This window comes from Xiphias gladius, chromosome 18 (genome assembly GCF_016859285.1).
Source record: "Xiphias gladius isolate SHS-SW01 ecotype Sanya breed wild chromosome 18, ASM1685928v1, whole genome shotgun sequence".
In the NCBI taxonomy this organism is placed as follows: Eukaryota; Metazoa; Chordata; class Actinopteri; order Istiophoriformes; family Xiphiidae; genus Xiphias; species Xiphias gladius.
In genome coordinates, this window is record NC_053417.1 from 25486592 (window position 1) to 25507149 (window position 20558).

Genomic DNA, 20558 nt, shown 5'->3' on the forward strand with positions numbered 1-20558 from the left:
TCCAATTTAAGATGACGGAGTTCAAATTCAGTGCAAGTGAGTAAATGGCTGTTCACATCAGCATCTCACTGCTTTATGGGAGCTGACGGAGACCACCAGCACTACTTGGCTTTTAATCACTTGCCTTTCTCTGATGTCCCTTTAGGTCTGAAAACATAAGGGGTAAAGCACGTGTGAAAGAAGAAGAAAAATAACTAATCGTAACTTAAATTTTGAAAACAAATCTATGAGTCTATATGTATGTTTTTTTTCTTTCTTGGACAAATAAGGAAAGATATTTCGCACATGGAATCATTTAGGCATACATGGGGCTTTTCAATTATGCAGACGATCAGCTGAACCGCCTTGTTTACATGTATTGACCAGCCTACATATACAGTTTGCACAATTGTAACCAGCAGAGCTGGTAACAATGCCAGCAGCTGCCGCTGATCAATGTCAGTCACATTTTCTCTGCTCCTCCTCACATTTACACATACTGTAAAATGATATAGATTGCGAAAAAATATACCGTTATATGCATAATTATAATATACATAATTAGAAGATGAGCTTTGATTCTGAGATCCCCTAAAAATATGATTCTGAGGTTATCACGGGGCTCTGGGTGCGAGACCCTAATAAACAGCCGATTGAATATATTCAAGCAGTAGAAATCGAATCCCTTTCTCCATATACAGCAGATCGTAGGAGGAGGCCATACATTTTCAACATGCTCTCTTTCTTCTCAGCAATAAAATGTTAACTACGGCACCTAAAGACATCAGCTCTGGAAGGAAAGTTTCTTTACTTTTATGACTGTTGCCAAGGTTTTTCTCCATTCTTTCTGTTGAGGGTGGTTATTCGGTTTTGGCAGAAGCTGTTTTCAGAGAAAAAAAGACTCTAAAAACCCACTGTACATAACCTGCCCAACACCAACCAACAGACAGACACAGTCAGCGACCAGCTGGTGAACACAGTGGAGCATTTAGCAGCTAAAGAACCAGATATTTCCCTCAGGAGTTGGTGGAGACCAAATACAGAGTAAAAAGAAGAATTAGTATTGCACTTAAGTTTCGTCAGGTGGACATGAACACAACTTTGAATGAATGATAATGTTGCTCGCTGCGTATGTGCTGGATGTGTAAAATAGCAACTGTTTGCTTACAAGTTCACCATATCAACTTAGAGGGTAATAATATGTCAGTGATTGCTTGTTTCCAATGGTCCCAAGTGGCCAAAAAAAGTCAGGTACAGCAGGTTTAAAGACCTCGGACACTGTTTTTGTGAGTAAGTACAAAATGAATGAACTTGACTTAAACTTTACTTTACATTACTTTCTTAATTTATTTGTAAGGGACAACACACAAAGAGACAAAAGAAATGTCTTATGTGGATTATCCAAAACTGTTCTAACTTTGCATGGTGTGCTCTTGTAGAAGCCCATCACTTCTAATGAGACGCTGGTTGAGAAAATACATTTTCAAGGCCTTTAAGTATTTTAAAAACTAGCGTCTGAGTCTAACAAAGAGCAATGATGTTGTTCTGTTCTTTTCATGTTCAAGGTATGTCCCCACCGTGGATGACGTGGAAATGTACAAATCCCACAGGGGACCTGTGACAGAGCTGCATATTGTTGACCAGTACATGATGGAGGTACAGTTCCCCATATTTGGATAGAATTGGGATCACAGAGTTAAGATTGTAACCCCCTTTCAATTTGACTAACAACACCCCGACCAAAGCAGAACCTCACGCAACTCCTGCCCATGTGGCCTGTTCTCTGAGCGTGCATTACCTGTCCCCTAATTCCCACGCTGCGGGTGTCGCGACGAGCCCTCAATATTCATCTGGTTATCGCCTTCCAGCCCATGCAGGGCAGTCGCCTGACCCATGTGTGGTTGGCTCAAGGCTGCAGCAGGGGAAACAGATGACACCGGGGGTTAAGATATTTCATACGCAAGAGTCAGGGTGGCATCTCTTATTGAAGCCTCATGGAAATACACAACATAATCAGTCCTCAAAAGGTCTTCAAACACTGCACTTAATAGACACAGAAATGCGTTCAGCCGAAACTTCTTAGATTCAAGGTGATTTCTCAATCCTTTTTTTTTTTTTCAAAATCTAATGTTCCACAGTTTTCAGTCATTCCACACATTCTCCCACTAAAATCCTTTACATTATTAGAGAACATGAAAGGGCTGACCCATTCTTCATGAACCATCATAATTCGAGGATTTTATTTTAGACAATGGGAACAATCATTAGTTGCAACACTATTTGCAAGGCTAACAGACTATACTATGATGATGAACAAGGTAAACACTGTATCTGCTAAAAGATGTTAATATTGTCATTATCTAACAGTTCACACCGTAATCACTTTCCTCGCAGGATTTCCGTGGAGGACACAAAACAGGAATCTGAGAAGAAATTTTGTGCCATTAAAGATAAATTCCCATAGACCGTATTAGTGTTGAAGCAGTGAACTTTTGCCTTAAGTGAGCCAATCTAATCCTAATCATGCTTTGCAGGCTGTCGTACCCTCATGTGTAGCAAGACACTGCTCTGTGTCTTGCACAGAGTTTCGTCTTGCACTGCACTGTACAGACGTGGCCAAAAGTGTTGGTATCCTTCCACTCAGAAAAGAAAAGAGAAAGAAAAAACCCCCACAGTTTTCTCTGATAAGTTGAAACTGACAAAACTAATGGCATATATTATTCTTTGTGCTATATTTAATAGAACAGACACGTTGCTTTTGATTTTTGATTTAACATTATTTTAAATAATACAACAAATGAAAATGGTATGGACAAACATATTTTGAACCTTAACCTACTATTTTGTAGCGCTCCCTCCCGAGGTAATCACTGCAATACGCGCTTTTTGTAGCTCTTAATGAGATTTCTACACTTCTCGACTGGTAGTTTATCATATTCTTCTTGAGCAAACTGCTCCGGTTCTCTCAGGTTTGATGGTTGCCTTCTCCTAACTGTGAGCTTCATCTCTTTCCATAGGCGTTCAGTTGGACTGAGATCAGGACTCATAGCAGGCCACCTCAGAGGTCCAGTCTTTTCTTCTCATCCTTTCTTGGCTGTTTTCAGATGCATGTTTTGGGTCACCGTCCTGTTGGAGGAGCCGTGACCTGCGGCCGGGACAGAGCTCTCTGACACTGGGCAGTATGTTTTGCTCCAGAATGCTTGATAATCTTCTGATTTCATTGTGCCCTGCTCAGACTCAAGGCACCCTCTGCCAAATGCAGCAAAGCAACCCCACCACATAACCGAGTCTCCTCCGTGCTTTGCAGTGTGGGTGGTATTCTTTTCTTTGAAAGATTCATTTTCTTCTTCTGTGAACATAGAGCTGATGGGACCTATAAACTCGAATTTTGTTTCATTTGTCCAAAGGAAGTTCTCCCAGAAGCACTGTGGCCCATTAACATGCATTTTAGCAAACACCAGTCGGGCTTTTTTATGTTTCTCTTTCAAGAGTGGAGTCTGGAGTCTCAGGAAGGAAACCCAGTACGTCACTTTCTGAAAGAAAGTGAAATACTGCATGGTGCGAATGGACACTGTTGTGAATTGATCTCGGAGGTCAGCTAGATTCTGTTTTAAATTTTTCCTTGGCTCTTTTTCCTCCATTCAAACTGTCCCTCTGTTTTCCTCTCGCGGCCACGTCCAGGGAGGTTGGCTACAGTCCCATGGACCTTAACCCTCTTAATTAATATTAGCTGGTGTGGTCACAGGAACATCAAGCTGCTAGGAGATGGTCTTGTAGCCTTTACCTTGACCATGCTTGGCAACTATTTCCCTCCTTATCTCCTCAGACAACTCTCTTCTTTTCCTTCTCTTGCCCATGTTCAGTGTGATGCACACAAGGATACCAAACAGCACAATGTGTACTTTTCTCCATTTAAATGGTCTGAATGAATGATTATGAGATTGAAGACACCTGTGATATTAATTGAAGACAGCTTGAAATGTCACTACAACCCAATGATTGATCGCTACTGCTACGGGGTATCAATAATTTTATCCGGGACATTTTAGAAGATCTTTGTAGAACGAGCGAGATTTCAGCTCTTTTCACAGCTTCTTTGTTTTATGCTGCGGCAAACTAAAGGCATGCAGGTATGCACGACAAAAGAGCTTTTAATTTCAACACTATTCAGGAAGAACGGAGCATTGTTTTATTGAAGTGTAAGGGTACTAACCCTTTTGACCACTTCTGTATAGGAGGTCTTTGAAATGTTCTTTAATCATGCCAGTCATCACTTCACTGGGAATTTAAATCCTGTGCTTTGCCAAAGCAGAAATCCTACGAGAGCGTATTCTCTCTTATGTCTCAAATTTGGAGACCGTGAGAGTTTGTGATCATGGATCTGTGAAAAAAGTCGGCAAAATACCTGAGAATGTGATTACTTTAAACTCAGTGACTAATGTGTGGACACAGTTTTGTACCAGGAGGAATTAAATTATAACTGCGTTACCTTGGCATGGAATCTGTTAACCATTAGAAATTCAAAATGTGTGAGAAAATGTGACAAGATGCGGAGCATGGTACTCGAGAGTGTGGAGGATGACACATTCTTGGACATTTGGGAAAAAAAAAAAAAATAGCCAAATAAATATACGCTCTGAATTTCTAACACTAATCCCAACAGCTCTCCTTAACTATCCATCAGACCAAGGGCCCTTTGACTTTTGAGAGATAGTACCTGTGCATGAGCGAGACGGTCTGACAATTTGGAGTGATTTATTAGAGGTTATTACCGACACAAAGGTCGACTAGGCAGCTCAGCCAATCGTTTCAAGGTGTCAAGCCTTAGCTTTCTCTGTTAAATCAGCCTGTCCACAGGCCCGCAGCACTCCACTTTTGCCTGAAGTAATCTTGCCAAAGAACTTGGAGTCTGTGAGAACAAGCTGCAGCCATCCAGCGGCTGTATCTCCCAGCAGCCCTGCTTTTTAGATTATCCTGAATAATCACATGGAAATACCTTGTATGATGATGTGATAATTGCACTCTCTTCTGTGTCCACACCGCTTATCATACTCGCATCTTTTCCCTGATGCAGATGTGCAACATCCCCTACCTGAGCACTCAACTCGACCTGCTGCTGATTCTGAGGGAGCTTCCGATCAGCATGAACGACCTGGAGCCTGTGAGTTTTCTAAGATCACCTACAGAGTCGACTCAAAGATCAGATGTTGAGCCATTTTAAAGCCTGGCCCGTTCCCACAAGCTGAAAAAGGTTAAAACCGCGGACACGTGATGAAACACGAACATGCAAATTTATTCCATAATGCAAATACTAATGGTCAGATACATCGCGGCTTTAGACACAAATGAAAATAACATTTGGGGACAAACTGACATTAATACATGAAGGCTTTCCCTCCAGTTTGAGTTTTATGTTTGAAGTTGTGGCTGAAGCAGTTTCCATTCTATTTGGTGGATGGTTAAGTGTCTTGAAAACAGAAAGGTTTGAGAGGCACTTTAAGACACCTCTCTTCGTTTGATGGAGAGAAGAAAAGATGTATCTTAATCAAATCAGCGTCCATTTTTCTGTAGGTGGTGTAAAACATACAAAGTTTTTATCTTTATCAGAAACCCAATGAAAACCCACTTTGGTGGTTTCACAAGGGAGAGCTGTGGAAAAATGTATGAATTTAACTTGATTCTGCGAAGTTCTAGACCTTCTTCAAAGACAGGCACTCTTAAATTAATGCAGGTAAAATGAAATAACAAAAATACACAGAGTTACAATTTAAATATACGTTTTTTTCAAGCTCAATTTAGCATTTTCTTAACCCACACTCACACAAATGTTTAAGGCTAGTGCAGTGTAAGTAGTTAGACATGCCAGGTTCTTCATTAGTCAGACTAATTGTTCACACTCGTACAGAGGATTGTTGTTTATTGGCATTGGGGACTGCAGGATGTGAAGATATTGCAGTCAGACAAGAATACCTCCCAGCTCCCCCGTGTTTTTATTTTTTATTTTTTATTTTTTATTAGATTCTCCCAAGCTTGTGTTTCTTTCAGCATCAGTGCTTCACTCCTAATCTCTCGTCTGCTGACTGTCTGAGTATGAAGAGAAACAATGGATAAGAATGATGGCACTGTAATCCATTGACCGTGACAGTAATTTTTCTTTGTCTAAAACACAGAGACAAACATATTGCGTGCTGGCAAGATGATTTGACAAGACAGATTAGCAATTTCATTAAGTTTCAATTTACTCTTGACTTTTTCTTCCTGATGTTGTTTCTCTTTCTACTGCCTTGAATTTATTTGATTTGAAAAAAAAAAAAAGGTTGCCATTTGTGCGCAGGTACTCTTTGACAAAACGTTTGTGGCTCTCTAATCTATAATCCACAGTGTAGGGGGTCCCTGTCTCACAGTACAACATGTTCAAACGTCGAGAGGATAGGGTCCTCTCTGTCGCAGAATACTTTAAATCCTTCAATTCTCTGACATGACAGACTTCTTAAGGCTTGAACATTAAGGGGGATTTACTCGCCACCTGACAGACAGGGTTTGAGGAGAGAAAATGGAGAAGTCACCACCTGGGAATGTTTCTCACCTACACTGTGCTTGTTGGTGCTGAGGTTTACTGCCAGGATGACAGATTTTACTCTGCATTGTGGCCCTGGCAGCAGTTTGCTGTGCTCTGTCTGCACCAATTTCTAAATATAAATAAGAGAGTCAAGACACAGAACCAAAGCCAGTGATGCAGTAGACAGGAAGAGTGCTGGACAGGGAGGTATCCCCCGAGGCTGAAATGTACTGCACAGCAAAACCATATGAAGCCTTTTTGGCAGTTTTGTTAATTGCACCTCAATTTTCCGTTCAAAGTCACAGTGAAACAGAAGTCAGAGCATCTCTGGCCTCAGAAGTGTGACATATTTCTTGATGAAACACAATATGTGGTCGGGTTATAGTCACATTTAAATCAAGTTCTTCCGGCTTTGTTGGATTGCTTAAAAGTGAGCATGGATGCAAATACAGAGTGACATGGAGCTGGACTGAGTTACTGACCTGTAGACCACTTGGCCTCCATCCTCAGTAGCCCTGTTTGGGGCTGTCGCATGGATGGTTCCCATGGAAAAGCTCAGGGAACAGGCTTTGTGCTGCTCTTTATCGCAGGTGGGGAAACTAACCAGATATACGTTTGTACATTTATACATTGGATGTTTTTTCCTAGAATATGGAGAAAAGACGTCAAGGATAAGGACTAACTGTTTGGTTCGGCAAATGAACATCTGGCTAACTTCCCCACCTCCAATAAAAAGCACCATAGAGCCGCTTCCCCGAACTTTTCTATGGGAACCATGTGGGACTGTCTGCATGCAGTGGATGACACAGTCACAAACGTGGCTATTCTCCACCCACACCTCCTTCACCTGTGTTGCAAGATCAGCAGGTGGAGCAGGATCATGCTCTTTTGGAAACGTAATACAGCTCCTGCCAACGGAAATGTCAGAGACACACCTCCCGCTATGATACTGCTCTGCTAGCTAAGACCAATGCACGGCTGTTACCATGAGGTGTTGGCTGGCTGCCCCACATCACATTTGATTGGATACACTTATGTGAACGTCCCCTAGTTAAAGATGATTCGTTCAAAATTTGTTTTAACATTTTGAGGGAGGACAAAAGAGAGGCCTTTTGATATAAAACCCTCAATAAATGGTTTTATGGACATGTATTTGCCATATACCAAGAGATAACTGAGCATTTAACACAGGGACACAGGATCAAAATTTGTATTTTTTGTAAAACTAACTTCCCTACTAAATCAGAGGGCCCTCTAAAAGCAGGTTACATGACGTCATGGCCTGGGCTGTGTCAATTATCCTTTATACAAACTACAGTAGTTTGCCATGCTGGTGCAGATGGTCCTGTACAAAGCCAGTTGAAATAATGTAGCTGGATATCTGCTCTCTCTTCTGTGTAATTGAGGCCGTCCCACTGGATGGTTTGGGGATGTTATACTTAAAACAGGAGCATATGGTGGGAGTGTTGTTGCTGGCTGGCATGGACCTTATTTGGAATAACTAATTCATTGTCAAGGACTATGATTCCCATAGCATCAACTCCTTTTTCCTGTAACACACCATTGGCAAAATGTAAAAACCCACTTTCATTTCTTTTCAGTTTTTCAGTAGGATTTCTATCCATATTCAACAGGATCCGTTCAGAGCTGGTTAAGCAGGGAAATTGTGTGATATTCTAGAGGGATATCTGTACTTGACACAATTGCATACCAAATAAAAATCTTGCCAAACAACAAGGCCCTGATTATTCATTTTATGAGGTCAAATGAGGTGTTGTGAGAGGGCTGTTCATCTTTATAATGTAAAATACTAAAGCCCGGAGTTATTTTTGTCTACACGTTGTCAGCACAGAGAACCCCAAAACAAGCTTCAGCCTCATTCCACTTAAATCTCATAAAGTTGTTGTGTGGAGAAATGAACGCGAGAGCTTGTGTGCCGTTGGATTACAGAAAAAAATGACTTTGCTCTCTGCCCCTGTGTTTGTCTTCCAGCTGATTAACCAGAAGATCAGAATGTGCATGCAGCTGTACAACTGCAGGTCATTTGTTTCCGTGCTGGAGTACCTCCTTGCCATTGGCAATTACCTCAACGAGAACGCCGGGAAGGAAAAGGCCAAGGGATTCCGCCTCTCCTCCTTAACGAAAGTACAACTCTACCACTGTTGCCTGACCTTTGATTGAGTTTCAGCAACAGGCTAATAAGACTACTCATTGATATACACTGCAGATCTTCTTTCAATGTTCTGTCTCATCTTTCCTATTCCGGTCAGTCAGGTTCGCGGAGGTCTTTGACACAATCATTCAGACAGTTGTGTGATTGTATCACTGCCTGGCTTTGCGGGAGAAGTGAAACTTTGGCTAAAATGTGGCCACAAGTGGCTGAATCTCATAAGTGAACAATCATTAACTGCAGTCAGTCACTGATTGTGGATCTTGTCATTGTCATTGTCACTGTCACAAATTACAAAGTTGAATCTCATTTCATTAATATGTACAAAAATCAGTGTGTAAAAAAACGACGACTATTTCTTGGCCAGGATCTGTCACTTCCTGAAGTCTCTGCTGGTTATCTTGCAACCTCACGGTGACAGCAAGACTACAGGAAGTCAGTGCGCCCGGCCAAAAAAAAATGGCCCAGCACATTATCCCCATAAAACCACACACATCTTGTTTTATCATGGTTTGGGTTAAAATAAGTACTTTGTTAAGGTTAGAGGACCTTGGTTGTTATGGTTACAATAGCCAACACACGGCTACGGTCGTGGAATGGTCATGGTCCAAAGAAACAATGATGGCCATCAGTTTCAAATGGGAAACGAACAGCGGTCCCCCAGGTCAAGGTCTTGTGTTTTGTTGACCCAACCATCCATTTCGATGTCCTCCTAATTTTTCCACCCTCTTTTTCTACAACATCACCTGAATTCCTCCTTTGCTCCCGTCATAATTACTACAGCAGCTAGAAGTCTCCTAACAATAAACTGTAACTATGGCTTATAATAAGCTGCTTTCTTGTGCGGTAGACCTCATTTTTTAGAGCAGGACAGTCTCATCTATCAGGCAGATATAAGAGCGGTATCAACTGTCTCATCTAATTCTTGGAAAGAAAGCAAATATGTACTTTGCCCAAAATTATCCCTTTAAGGTTCAGTAGTTGATGGATGTTTAGTTCTGCTGTTGTCAGGGGTATTTTCAATACTTCCTCCGAATCTAGTTTGAACTGCTCTTTTGTGTGCAAGACCATCTACTGGGAAGGTTTAAGGGGCGGTGCTCTTGGCGCAGAAGCAAAACGTCCTCTGCTCCATTTAATGAAGCCGAGGCCGCGTGTTCCCTCAGAGGTGTTTCCAGGACTAATTGAGAAGAGTAAACTGTTGCTGCTTGTGTCAAACTCTCATCAAATTAAAGGCCCAATGTTTCCAAGAAAAATGCATCAAGGTTTTCTCAGAGAATTTTTCGAGGTCCTTTATTTTTTTTTGTCTTTGTTTGTGAGTATCACAACTTGGTGCATGTCTTGTATATGTAGCCCTCATAGGCTGGGCCGAGCCTCGAATTGGTAAACAACATAACCTAGAAAAGGACCGTGAGTGCCTATCACATCATTAGAGAGGTCCCTCTTGCATTTCAATTATGTGGCACCATCAAGTGCAACATGGCCTGAATTTTGGAGACATCATTACCATTTTACACAAATAAAACACTACATGAAAGCAAACAGTTACTGCTGCTACAGTTACTGCTGGCGCTCCCCCTGTCTACTACTACTATGAGTAATGATAAAAATAGATGAATTACAAAAACATACATAGAATTTACAAGCTGTTTTCCCCCACCTTCAGTAGGGAAGCTGCTTTTTTTGCAACAGCACAGGCGTAGATATAGAGTACACATGTCTTCTTTCCTTTGTGTTATAAGTCCTGGTGCTGTGCGGCAGGTGAGGTTTGTATAGCCGTGCCCTTTTTTTTCACTCTGTGTTTTCTCTGTCCCCAGCTCTTCCAGCTCCGTGGCAGAGAGAGGAAGTTCACCTTGCTCCATGCCCTTGTGGAGCAGATCATGTTGCATGAACCGTGCTTGGCCGCTTTTACCCAAGAGTTGGCAGAATTTGAAACCGTCCCCGGGGGTATTTGCCGATCAGGATTTGTTCAAAGCTGAAAAAAATCTGTTTGGTACTTTTTCGGTTGAGGTCTGTTAAGCGAATTGTGTATTTTCTATGTGTGACCCCCCTTTTTTTTTCATCTCTGTTTTGGATAGCTTCCATCAAGGGCCTGACCGCAGAAGTAGATGGTGAGTAAATCACATTTTACTAAGGTGACCAACGACAGTTGTTCTTAAATTTGCTGAGATCGCTGTAATACTGACCCTCCTTTTTTTTTGTGCCAATGCAAGTTATTTGTGAGGGAGTGTGATGGTAAAATTTACTAGATCTTTCTGTAATTTTAGTTTCAGTATACTTTTTTTGAAACACCATGATCTCATTGTCTAGGGGCTATACAGGCTCAATCCAATATACTGTCTAGATGTTGACTTACAAACAGTTGCCACAAGCACAAATGCAACATTTCACAAGATCACACAGGAGATGGGATCTGATTTAAAGCAGCGATTTGCTTCAGTGGTCAATTATTATGGATGTTAACCAAGGTTTGTGTGTGTGTGTGTGTGTTGTTTCAGTCCTGAAGAACGAACTGCAGAAAGTCATTCAGTACAGGAAAAAGTCCAAGAAGAGAAATGCTGGCACTCATCACCCAAACTTTTCCAAAGACCTGGAGGTGAGGTAGCAAACCCTTAGCTTACTGTCTATTTCTGCTTTCATTCAAAGGCACAGTGTGTCCTCGCGTAAACAAACACGGTATTCACTACATTCGGTGTTTCTAACTCAGACTAACCGTTTACCACCTGCTTTGGTTACAATCAGCTCGTGATGTTCTTCTGCTCCTCTCCTATTGGCACATTGCTGCCTTTTACCACCAAGCAACTAGTGACTGGTGGAGCTGTGTGAATTGGCGGGACATCGTGTACTGAGGCTGTTCTTGTGTACATTTGGTACATGCGGTCAGCCTCCGGGGCAGGCCGAAAGGCCGCCTTTACTCACTTTAGCCAATTCGACATACAGTGGTGGATCTTTTAATTAAGTGAAAGTAGCAGTACTACACTGTAGAAATACTCTGTTACAAGTAAAAGTCCTGGACTCGAACTTTTACCTCAGTAAAATTACATCAAAAAAAATTTTAAGTACCAAACTTAAAAGTACTTATTATGCAGAATGGCCCATTTCAGAATAATGTATTTTATATTACTGTATTTTAAATACCGATGCATTAATATGGTAGCACCGCTGCTGTTTCAGCTGGTTAGGGTGGGGGGTAATTTTAACTATTTTATATACTACCAAGTCGTGTAATCTATAATTATATGTCATAATTTATTAGGTATTAGGTATATTTTGTTCTAATAACCGAAATCTGCAAAGTAACTAGTTTCTATAGCTGTCAAATAAATCTAGTGGAGTGAAAAATACAATATGTATTTATATGCAGTGGAGTGGGAGTATAAAGCAGCAGAAAATGGAAATACTCAAATAAAGTACTTCAAAATTCTACCTAGGTAGAGTACTTGAGAAAAATGCACTTAGTTACATTCGACCACTGTCCACATGCAGGCCAAGTTTACAACGTCGTCCAGTCTGAGTAAGAATGTTGTAAATACATTCAATAGAGGGGTTAAAATTGCCTTACAAGCATCAATGTCGCTATGACCCAGTAAATTCAAAAGACAGATCTTCTGAAGAGAATATTGATTAATAGTTTTGTAAATCTGTTCATTCAGTTGTCAGCTGCTTCATCTCACGATGTATTTGTGCTATAGTCCTCATCAAAACACTGTTGCGGCACCGTACTTCAAGTGGTCAGAAGCTCCAAAATGTAAATTTAGTGTTACAAATGTGGTGTATTATTGGGTCAGTTAGTTGGTTCTTGATGGAATAGTTAGATCTTTTGGGAAATACTGGTGAGTTTGTGAGAAGATTGATACCACTCTCACACCAGCTGTGTCCTCCTGCTTCCAGGTTTTATGCTAAGCTAAGCCAGTCGACTCCGGTCTCTAGCTTAACACAGTGTGTAGCGTACATACGATCTTCCCATCTAGCTCTCGGCAGGGAAGCGAGGAGGCGTATTTCCCAAAATGTCAAACCGTTCCTTTAAATTTGCTCTTGGGTTGTGCTTCACAAAACACGACAAAGCTGCATACACACAAATCATGCAAATCAAATTCTAATCGTTTTGATCGCTAGCGGGCCAATATGACTTTTTCCCAATTAAAGATGAAAATTCTTCTCTCTAAAACTTTTTTTTCTGACCAATCATTGTTTTCTGTGCCTTCTGTCATGGTAAATGAAATATAATGTAGAGCATTTATTGGCATGCAGCTGTGTCCAGTCCAGCTGTGTCCAGTCCAAATACATACATTGCATATGGAAAAGTCTTTTGTATTCTCAACCTTTAACTTATATATATATATATATATATATATATATATATGTTTAGCAATTTACAATATACAGTCTTTATTTGATTTTCAGTTCTAAATATAGGCTGTGAAGAGTTCAACCCCTGAAAGATAACAGTAAAGCCATTTGAACAGTGATTATTACAGTCAGTTTGAGCTGTGATCGATTGACTAAATGAATATATGAATGGATGAACAAACTCACCAGCAGTTCCCTGTGCTTTTTCTCTTGCAACCCCAGATAGCAATTGAAAAATACAACACGGATCTCGCGGCACTGAGGAAGACGTGTGAGGAGATGAAGAAACTGTACTCTGTCATACTGGTAATCCCTGAGTTATTATTTCAATATCTCTTCTGTTTATTCTCAGCGATAGATGGATCTTCTGTTACAGTAGTCCTCTCCGATTATTTGTCATCTTATCTCTCCGCCCTACACCCGTACAACCGCGTCCTCCGCATCATTTAACAGCAAGCACTGCTGACTTGCGGCTTGGATAATATGTTACACTTAGTCCTTTCGGATAATCTCCTCAGGATTAGTGAACAATTGCCACCGTCTCCCGCAGCCAGAAAGTGTGAGAGACAAGTTCATCCTCGCTCTCAGTGTGTGATGTCACAAGCATGAATGGCCTACAAAAGATTAAAGACGAGAAGCTGTGAGATCCCCCCTGGTTGGGTTTCTGATGTGGTTTTTAAAAAAAAGCAATCTATAAGCCTACAAGGACACACGCTTTTTTTTTTTTTTGGTTTATTGCTTTTGTGGACAAGTTGTTCATATTTGGAGTAAGCTTTTTTTTTTTTTTTTTTCATTTAGTTATATCTCATTTAAGTATACCAGTAACATGTTACAAAGCGTACTCGAAATATTTTATTTAAGTGCTCTCTGATGTCGACTGGACTCTCTGGGACCAAAAACCGATGATAGCCTTCAATGAGTTTTGTTGAGAACTGCACTTGCCTTGAAGCATTTGTCTCAGCATCAGACACCTCATGAAGAAAAACTCCTCTGTCACACATATCACCAGGTTTACTGGAAGCGCTGGTCCCTGTGTTTTTTTTTTTTTTGTTTTTTTTTTATCACACTGTCTATAATGGAGAACATTTTATTTGCCCGCTAACCTGCTTAGATTAGGTTTATAGAGCTCAAGCCTATTTTTGACATCCTAACAGGTGCTATGTCTCTTTTTATAGAGTCCCCACCGAAAACAATCAATACAAAAGTAGGCACTATTTTCTCACCTTTCCTATATCTCTATGGACAATCCATCATCATAGAGGATCCACTTACCCCTCTAGCACTGAGATATGATAGCATGGGCGGTGAACCTTAGGCCTGGTAGGGAATTGTGTTATACTAGGCTACTAGGCCCACAATTAGATTCTTCAAGGTTTTTCCACAACGTAAAAAGGGGGGGGCTGTTACAAAGTATTAGGGATAATACTGCTACAAAATAATAGGGATATCCTTCTGCTGCTTAGTTGCAGCCCAAGCTGTCACTACCATCATTGGCTCAAAACTTCACAATCCGTTCTCTAAATGTCTTTATCTACATCTCTTCCTTTGCGACTGGTTTAGATTTAATAAGAGAAACGAACCCCCTCCTTGGGCTGAGCCCGCGTGGAACGGTGGACTCGTTCACGTAAAGGCGTCACGTCCAGCTTCAAAATGTATCCTAGTAACTGTGCAACGAGGTCAAATGAACGAAGACCCTCCAAACCCTCAGGAATTCCAATCAGACGTCTTTTGGTTGTCCTCAATCTTCCTTGCAGAGTCCTCACGTTTGTTTCACGTGGCCTCCAAGAGAGCTCATTATTGGGTTCAGCTCGCACAGCTGGCTGCGGTTGCCTGAGCCCGTGCGCTCAAACTCTTCAATGGTCTGATCATGAGAACTTGAAAAAAAGCTTTGACTTAATTTTACAGTTGTTACATGACCAAAGTTAACTTGCCCACAAACATTACCTGTGATGGTGGCAAGCGTTTTTTTTCAAGCTGCTCCCGGTCGGGAGGGCCAACGGGTTAGCATCCAGTTTCGTTCAGGGAGTCTGGGTCACTCGAGGGTGAGGCTTTCTGAGTGGCTTTCAGGCGAGTAGAGAATGTAGCAAAAGCACAAAAAGGTGGGCCTAACGTATGAACGCATCTGCAAATAAAAGCCAGTTGTAATTTAAATTTTGCCACTAATCTCACAGAGCATCTTAGAAACGCGGCTCACATGCTGATGAGTGAACTTTCCTCCCTGGCTGTAACTTCTTATTTACTCTACAGATATGAGAGTGGTATTGATCTCCCCATCTATCTCTTGGTAAGAAAGCAAACAACCGTATTTCCCCAAAATGTTAAACTTTACCTTTTAAGTGAAAAAGTCTCACAAGTTAAATTCCATATTATTTCTTTTTCTTAACATAAATGACTCCTCCAAGTATTATTAAAAGTTGTCTTGAGGTGTGGTGGCTTTGGCCTTTTTAAAGTTTAATCATTTGACCTTTAACTGCAGTGTCCCCTTTAGGTTATATTTTTAATCACCAGGCAGCGGTGCCAAAATGCACCATCATCCCTGCAGGTTTAAATCAAAGTTTGACCAATAGAATCCTGAGTTATTTGATGTATACTGTAGTTCATGTGATTTTTTCCTTACCCTCATCAATAACAAAGTTCGAAATGTGACTTTTTCAATTGTAGCATCCCTATTGGGCCATTCTGTCTCTTCTTTCATGATCAGAGCACAGCGCCATCAAGCATCATTCCTTAAATTTTAGTCAAATTAAGACCAGTGGCGTATGAAGCTGGACACATTCCAGTTTTTAGTCCCTTGCCCCGCCCGGGGCACCTGCCCTCCCTTGACATCACTGTGTGGGGACCCTGTTCTAATACTGTGTGTGTGTACAGCCTGAATATACTATAAACCCCCACAGGAACGCTGGGAAAAGGGATCGAGACTGACTGGGCTGTGGTGTGTTGCAAGAGAGCAGCAGGTTCGGGAAAAGGCATCGTATTTAGTCACATCTTGTCACGGGGGAGAATTCATAATGATGCCCTCGAATAGCCAACATGCAAATTTATTAAACATAGAAGAGGCTTATGAAGTTTTTGAGGGCTTGATTTTTGAGAGGTCTTTTTTTGCAGTTGTTACTCTGGAGGCATGATTTTTAAAAGCCATCGAAAGCAGTAAATGGAAGGAGACGTTTTATGTAACATGCTTTGCCGACACACATCTAATTTCTCATAATATGACGGCCTTTCCAGACAAGTCTGCCGCGATGTGTTGCGCGCCTTGTCATTACATCAATACTGAAAGCTGACAGCTACGTCACATTGCCAGTTTCTGTTCATAACATTCATATCTTTAATAAACCATGCCAGTGAGAAGCGATATGACAAAATCAATTCCACCTCAGCGGCCACAGATAAGGCGCTTTTAATCTTGCTTCTTCAAGTAAACAGTTCAAACCTGCAGATTAAAGGTGAAACAAAATACCTCTGTGGGGTGTTATGAACATTTTATCTTCTAGTCTTGTAACTTAATTTGTATTTTTAACGTTAACGGCAGATATTTTTCGCTTTGATGTCACTTTATTTGAACCTCCCATATTCAGCATTTATAAGCAGTTTATCAACATTTAATGAATGGCACATAACACACTATAATGTAGCTGTTAAAGTGGGTTAAAGTGTAGTGTTACCTTCTATTTTTGAATATACGTTTGACTGTTGTCATGTAATATGATTGATTGATTGATTTTAAATTCTTCAATACCTTCTACTTCCCTGACATTGGTGGATTCAGTATACTAATTATGCATGCCTGATGCCAGCTTGGAGATAAAGGGGCTCAGAATAAAATTAAATTCCTTTTTTTTTTTTGTGGCTTAGCGTCTACCGCCATGGTACGACACACACGCAACCAGTGCAGCCAGCAGTCAGCCTCATCGTTCTTATTATCCACATTTGTTAAACTGAAAACACATCGATTTCCATAACACGTCCTCCCTCTGTTTTTCCTAAAGCCTCCGTGAGGCGCGCGGCAAGGTTGGTGTTCCGTGGCACAGCATACGAATGTAAACGCGCATGCACGTTCTCTGATGTCTGATGCGAGAGCGTAATATACTGTAGAGAGAACAGGTGTTAGTAATCAGGTGACGTCTCCCAACAGCTCCCCGTCACACCAGACATCTTACACCTGTGTGAACCTTTCAGAAATGTTCGAAGACTCTGTAATACGAACACAATCACTGTCAAGCTTTTCGAAGAGCTATGGGATGTTTCACAGCAAATACAGGTGTCGCTCCGTAATTATTTATTGAGTAGTTCAGTGAATAATTGCTATTAATGAATTGCTACATACATTAATAATGATTAAATACCTTCACTTTTAAATAATATATTTCAAAGTGCATACATAAACATGAAATGGACAATACCGAATGCACAACACATAGTCGGGGTGAGTTCGCACGAATGTACGAGCAGCGTCAGGTTGTAATAGTCGCAATGTACACCTGCACGAATATTACTGTTTGTGACTAGTGAGCTGAGCCACACAGCTGCGACTGAGCCGGTGACTGTGGAGCAGGAGTGAACAAGCTGACGCAAAGATAATGATCATCGCCACCTGTACAATTTCCAGACGTGGCTGCGAAAGGTCCAAACCCTTGCCGATACCAAGCTACCGCGTCAAACTGGCTGTTGTTGCATAAGCCATTTGCCAGACTCTCTTTCTGTTGGGCTTTGTGTCTTGAACCTTTGAAAAACTGCTTTCTTTTGGCCTCGCCTCTGACAAGTGGCATTATTGCCGCATCCAGAGAAACTCTGCATCAGTCCAAACCAACCAAAACCGGCTGCTGTGACGACGAATATTTCATCCTAAAGGAATTATTTGACATTTTGGGAAATACGTTTATTCAATTTCTTGCTGAGATTTAGATGAAAAGATTGATACCTCTCTCGTCAGTGTGCGGTAAATATGAAGCCGGAGCCGGCAGCCGGTTAACTTAGCTTAGCACAAAGACTGGAAACGGGGGCAAGCAGCTAGCCTGCCTCTGCCCAGATGTTAAGAAAATCTGCTGACCAGCAACACTAAATCTCACTAATGAACATGTTATATCTCGTTAGCTTAATCTGTACAAAACAAAAGTGTAAGAACGACAAGTTGTGGTTTTTTGGAAATGTTTTTATCTCAGGGAAGTGACTCCCTGGCGAGGCAGTCGTAACATGTTAATTAGTGATCTTAAGGGGCGCGGGATTTTTTTAATCTTTCGGCAGAGCCACGTTTGTTTCCCTCATTTATGCTAATCTGATTGCCTGCCAGCTTCAGCTTCAGTTTTAGCAAACAGACGTGGGAGTGTATTTACCAAAATGTCAAACTATCCCTATAATTTCTGGGCGCGTGTGTGTGTGTGTGGTAGGAAACAGCTTGCAGCATGCGCCGTAAAATCTATAGTACATAATGCCTATTTATCAGTAATCATATCTACATAATTAGGAACTATAGCATGTGATGGCATTTTTTGAGTTTGTAAAACATAATGAGCAAAGAAAATTAGGGGAGAGTGACAGCAGCAGCTCGGGCCTGAACTTCAACCTGCGCAGTGGACAGCATACAATAAGCCAATTAGTGCACTTAGCCACTGCGACCCTTTCTGATAAAGTCCGACGTGAGCATAACTGGCATTTTTCTGCCCGTGACCCTTAACCACCTAGGTGTAGGTGTTAATTCAGCGGTACGCGTCTACCTCATTGTATGAGCGCAATCAAAGGATGGACTGCATGCTGAGGCAGTGCATGAGGTAATTATATCAAAAGACCATCGTTAGCAATAATATGCACGGCCCAGGCACCAATTCACTGATGAAAGTGAATTCAGTTGTTAATTGTAAAATAATTTTTATAAGCTCAGAGGTGTAATTGCTGTCAGACTAAAGTTTTTAATTTCCAATTCTTTTCTTTTTTTTTTTTTTTTGTCTGTTGTCCAGGTCAAATTTGGAGAACCGGCGGATCAAGACTCCCAGGAGCTCTTTGGGCTGATCTGTCAGTTCGTCCACGATTTCAAGAGGACACATGCTGAAATTATATGAGTTACACACTATGGTGTGCATATCAGTGACCACTGAGGCCTGCAGGGATGCTTATTAAACAGAGTAAAAGTTTAAGTGACAGTTCAAAAACAGTAAGATTATTATTTGACATTAAAAATGATAATAATAGAGTAAAATGTTGCTTGGATTTATAGTTTTAGTGTCTGTCTTCATTTTTCTCCTGTTTTGTTGTACAGATATTTTATTTTATAATGTATCCTGGATGTGATTCATTGTATATACATGAGAAGTGCAGAGTGATGCTCATGCACCTGGACAACAGGAGGTCAGCTGAAATACATTTTGTAAATGTAAAACTGATCCGCGTCGCATTGCTTCATGTCAGACATGGGTTCGATTTTGGGCTGACTTCATATTTAGCTCGGGATAAATCAATGAAGTAACGAATCAAGTAATGAAGGATTTGAAACCCCTTCGGCTGTAGGAAGCGCTCGGATGCCCTGCTGGCAGGGGAGCAAACGAGACGGCACTTCAGAGGCAGGCTGAGGGGGCCGGCGCACTTTGAGTGTGTGGATTTTCTTAATGTTATCAGGCTGTGGTCAGAGTCCTTTCCTCCCCCAGCGCGGCGGGAAGAGCTCCAAGGCTGCCTCTGATTCAGGACCACGCCTGCACTCCGGCCACGGCCTGATGACCAGCGCCAAATTCCCCTTCAAACGCTGGAAATGTATCTCAGCGGTAAGGATTGATTGATGTGTTACGCGGCTTTTATGTATCTGACATTTTAATCAGCTGACAGAAAAAAATACTATTTGTAGTGTTAACTGTGAACCATAGTGGTATAATGAACCGGGCCCCGTACCGAGCAGGAAAAGTTTGCACATTTTCTTGTAACAGAGAGAAGAAACCACTGATTTTAATTAAAACTTTGCATCTGTAGAAAACTGGTGATTCATTAGCAGGAAACATGCAAAACTATTTCATTAAATGTAATGATTCCTTCATAGAGCTTTATCTTATTATTCTTATTTTTTTATTCCAATTTGTCAGAATTGTAACTGGATGGATCATTAAGGCTTTTTTTTTTTTTTTTTTTTTTTTTTGACATAGTGTCTTTGTACCGCTTTTGAAATTAAAAAGAGATAAGTGGCCTAACTTAGCTTGGAATTAGTTTCACTTTTACAGAGAACCACAGACACATAAATATAACAATTGTGCATTTATTACTCCCTTGTTAAACATCACAGTTTTGTGGAGTTTTGCTCCACTTTTCTGCCGTTTCTCAAACACTTTGTTGCATGAGGTTTGAACCTCAGTTTTTACGCTGTGCGATGCTTTTTACTTGTGATTCTTCAAGTCATTACCAGGTTTTAGGGGGTCTGTATAAAAAAAAAAAAAAAGTGACACATCTGAGTTTCTGTCTTCTCATTTACAGGTTTGTCTAATTGTCGGGATATTTTTGTTCTGTTTGGTATGCATTGTAAAAGCCGTA

At 41.0% G+C, this 20558-nt stretch overlaps 1 protein-coding gene across 1 annotated transcript in view; it reads left to right on the top strand.

Annotated features, from left to right (window-relative positions):
• Positions 1–19682, top strand: part of LOC120803362 (formin-like protein 13) — a 32452-nt gene extending 12770 nt beyond the window's left edge. The window contains exons 10-17 of the mRNA XM_040151743.1: positions 1545–1635; positions 5054–5140; positions 8531–8683; positions 10523–10652; positions 10784–10816; positions 11204–11301; positions 13278–13361; positions 19007–19682. Coding sequence (XP_040007677.1) covers positions 1545–1635; positions 5054–5140; positions 8531–8683; positions 10523–10652; positions 10784–10816; positions 11204–11301; positions 13278–13361; positions 19007–19108 — 778 coding nt within the window. The 3' untranslated portion in view covers positions 19109–19682. The remainder of the gene's footprint in view (positions 1–1544; positions 1636–5053; positions 5141–8530; positions 8684–10522; positions 10653–10783; positions 10817–11203; positions 11302–13277; positions 13362–19006) is intronic.
• Positions 19683–20558: the final 876 nt, after the last annotated feature.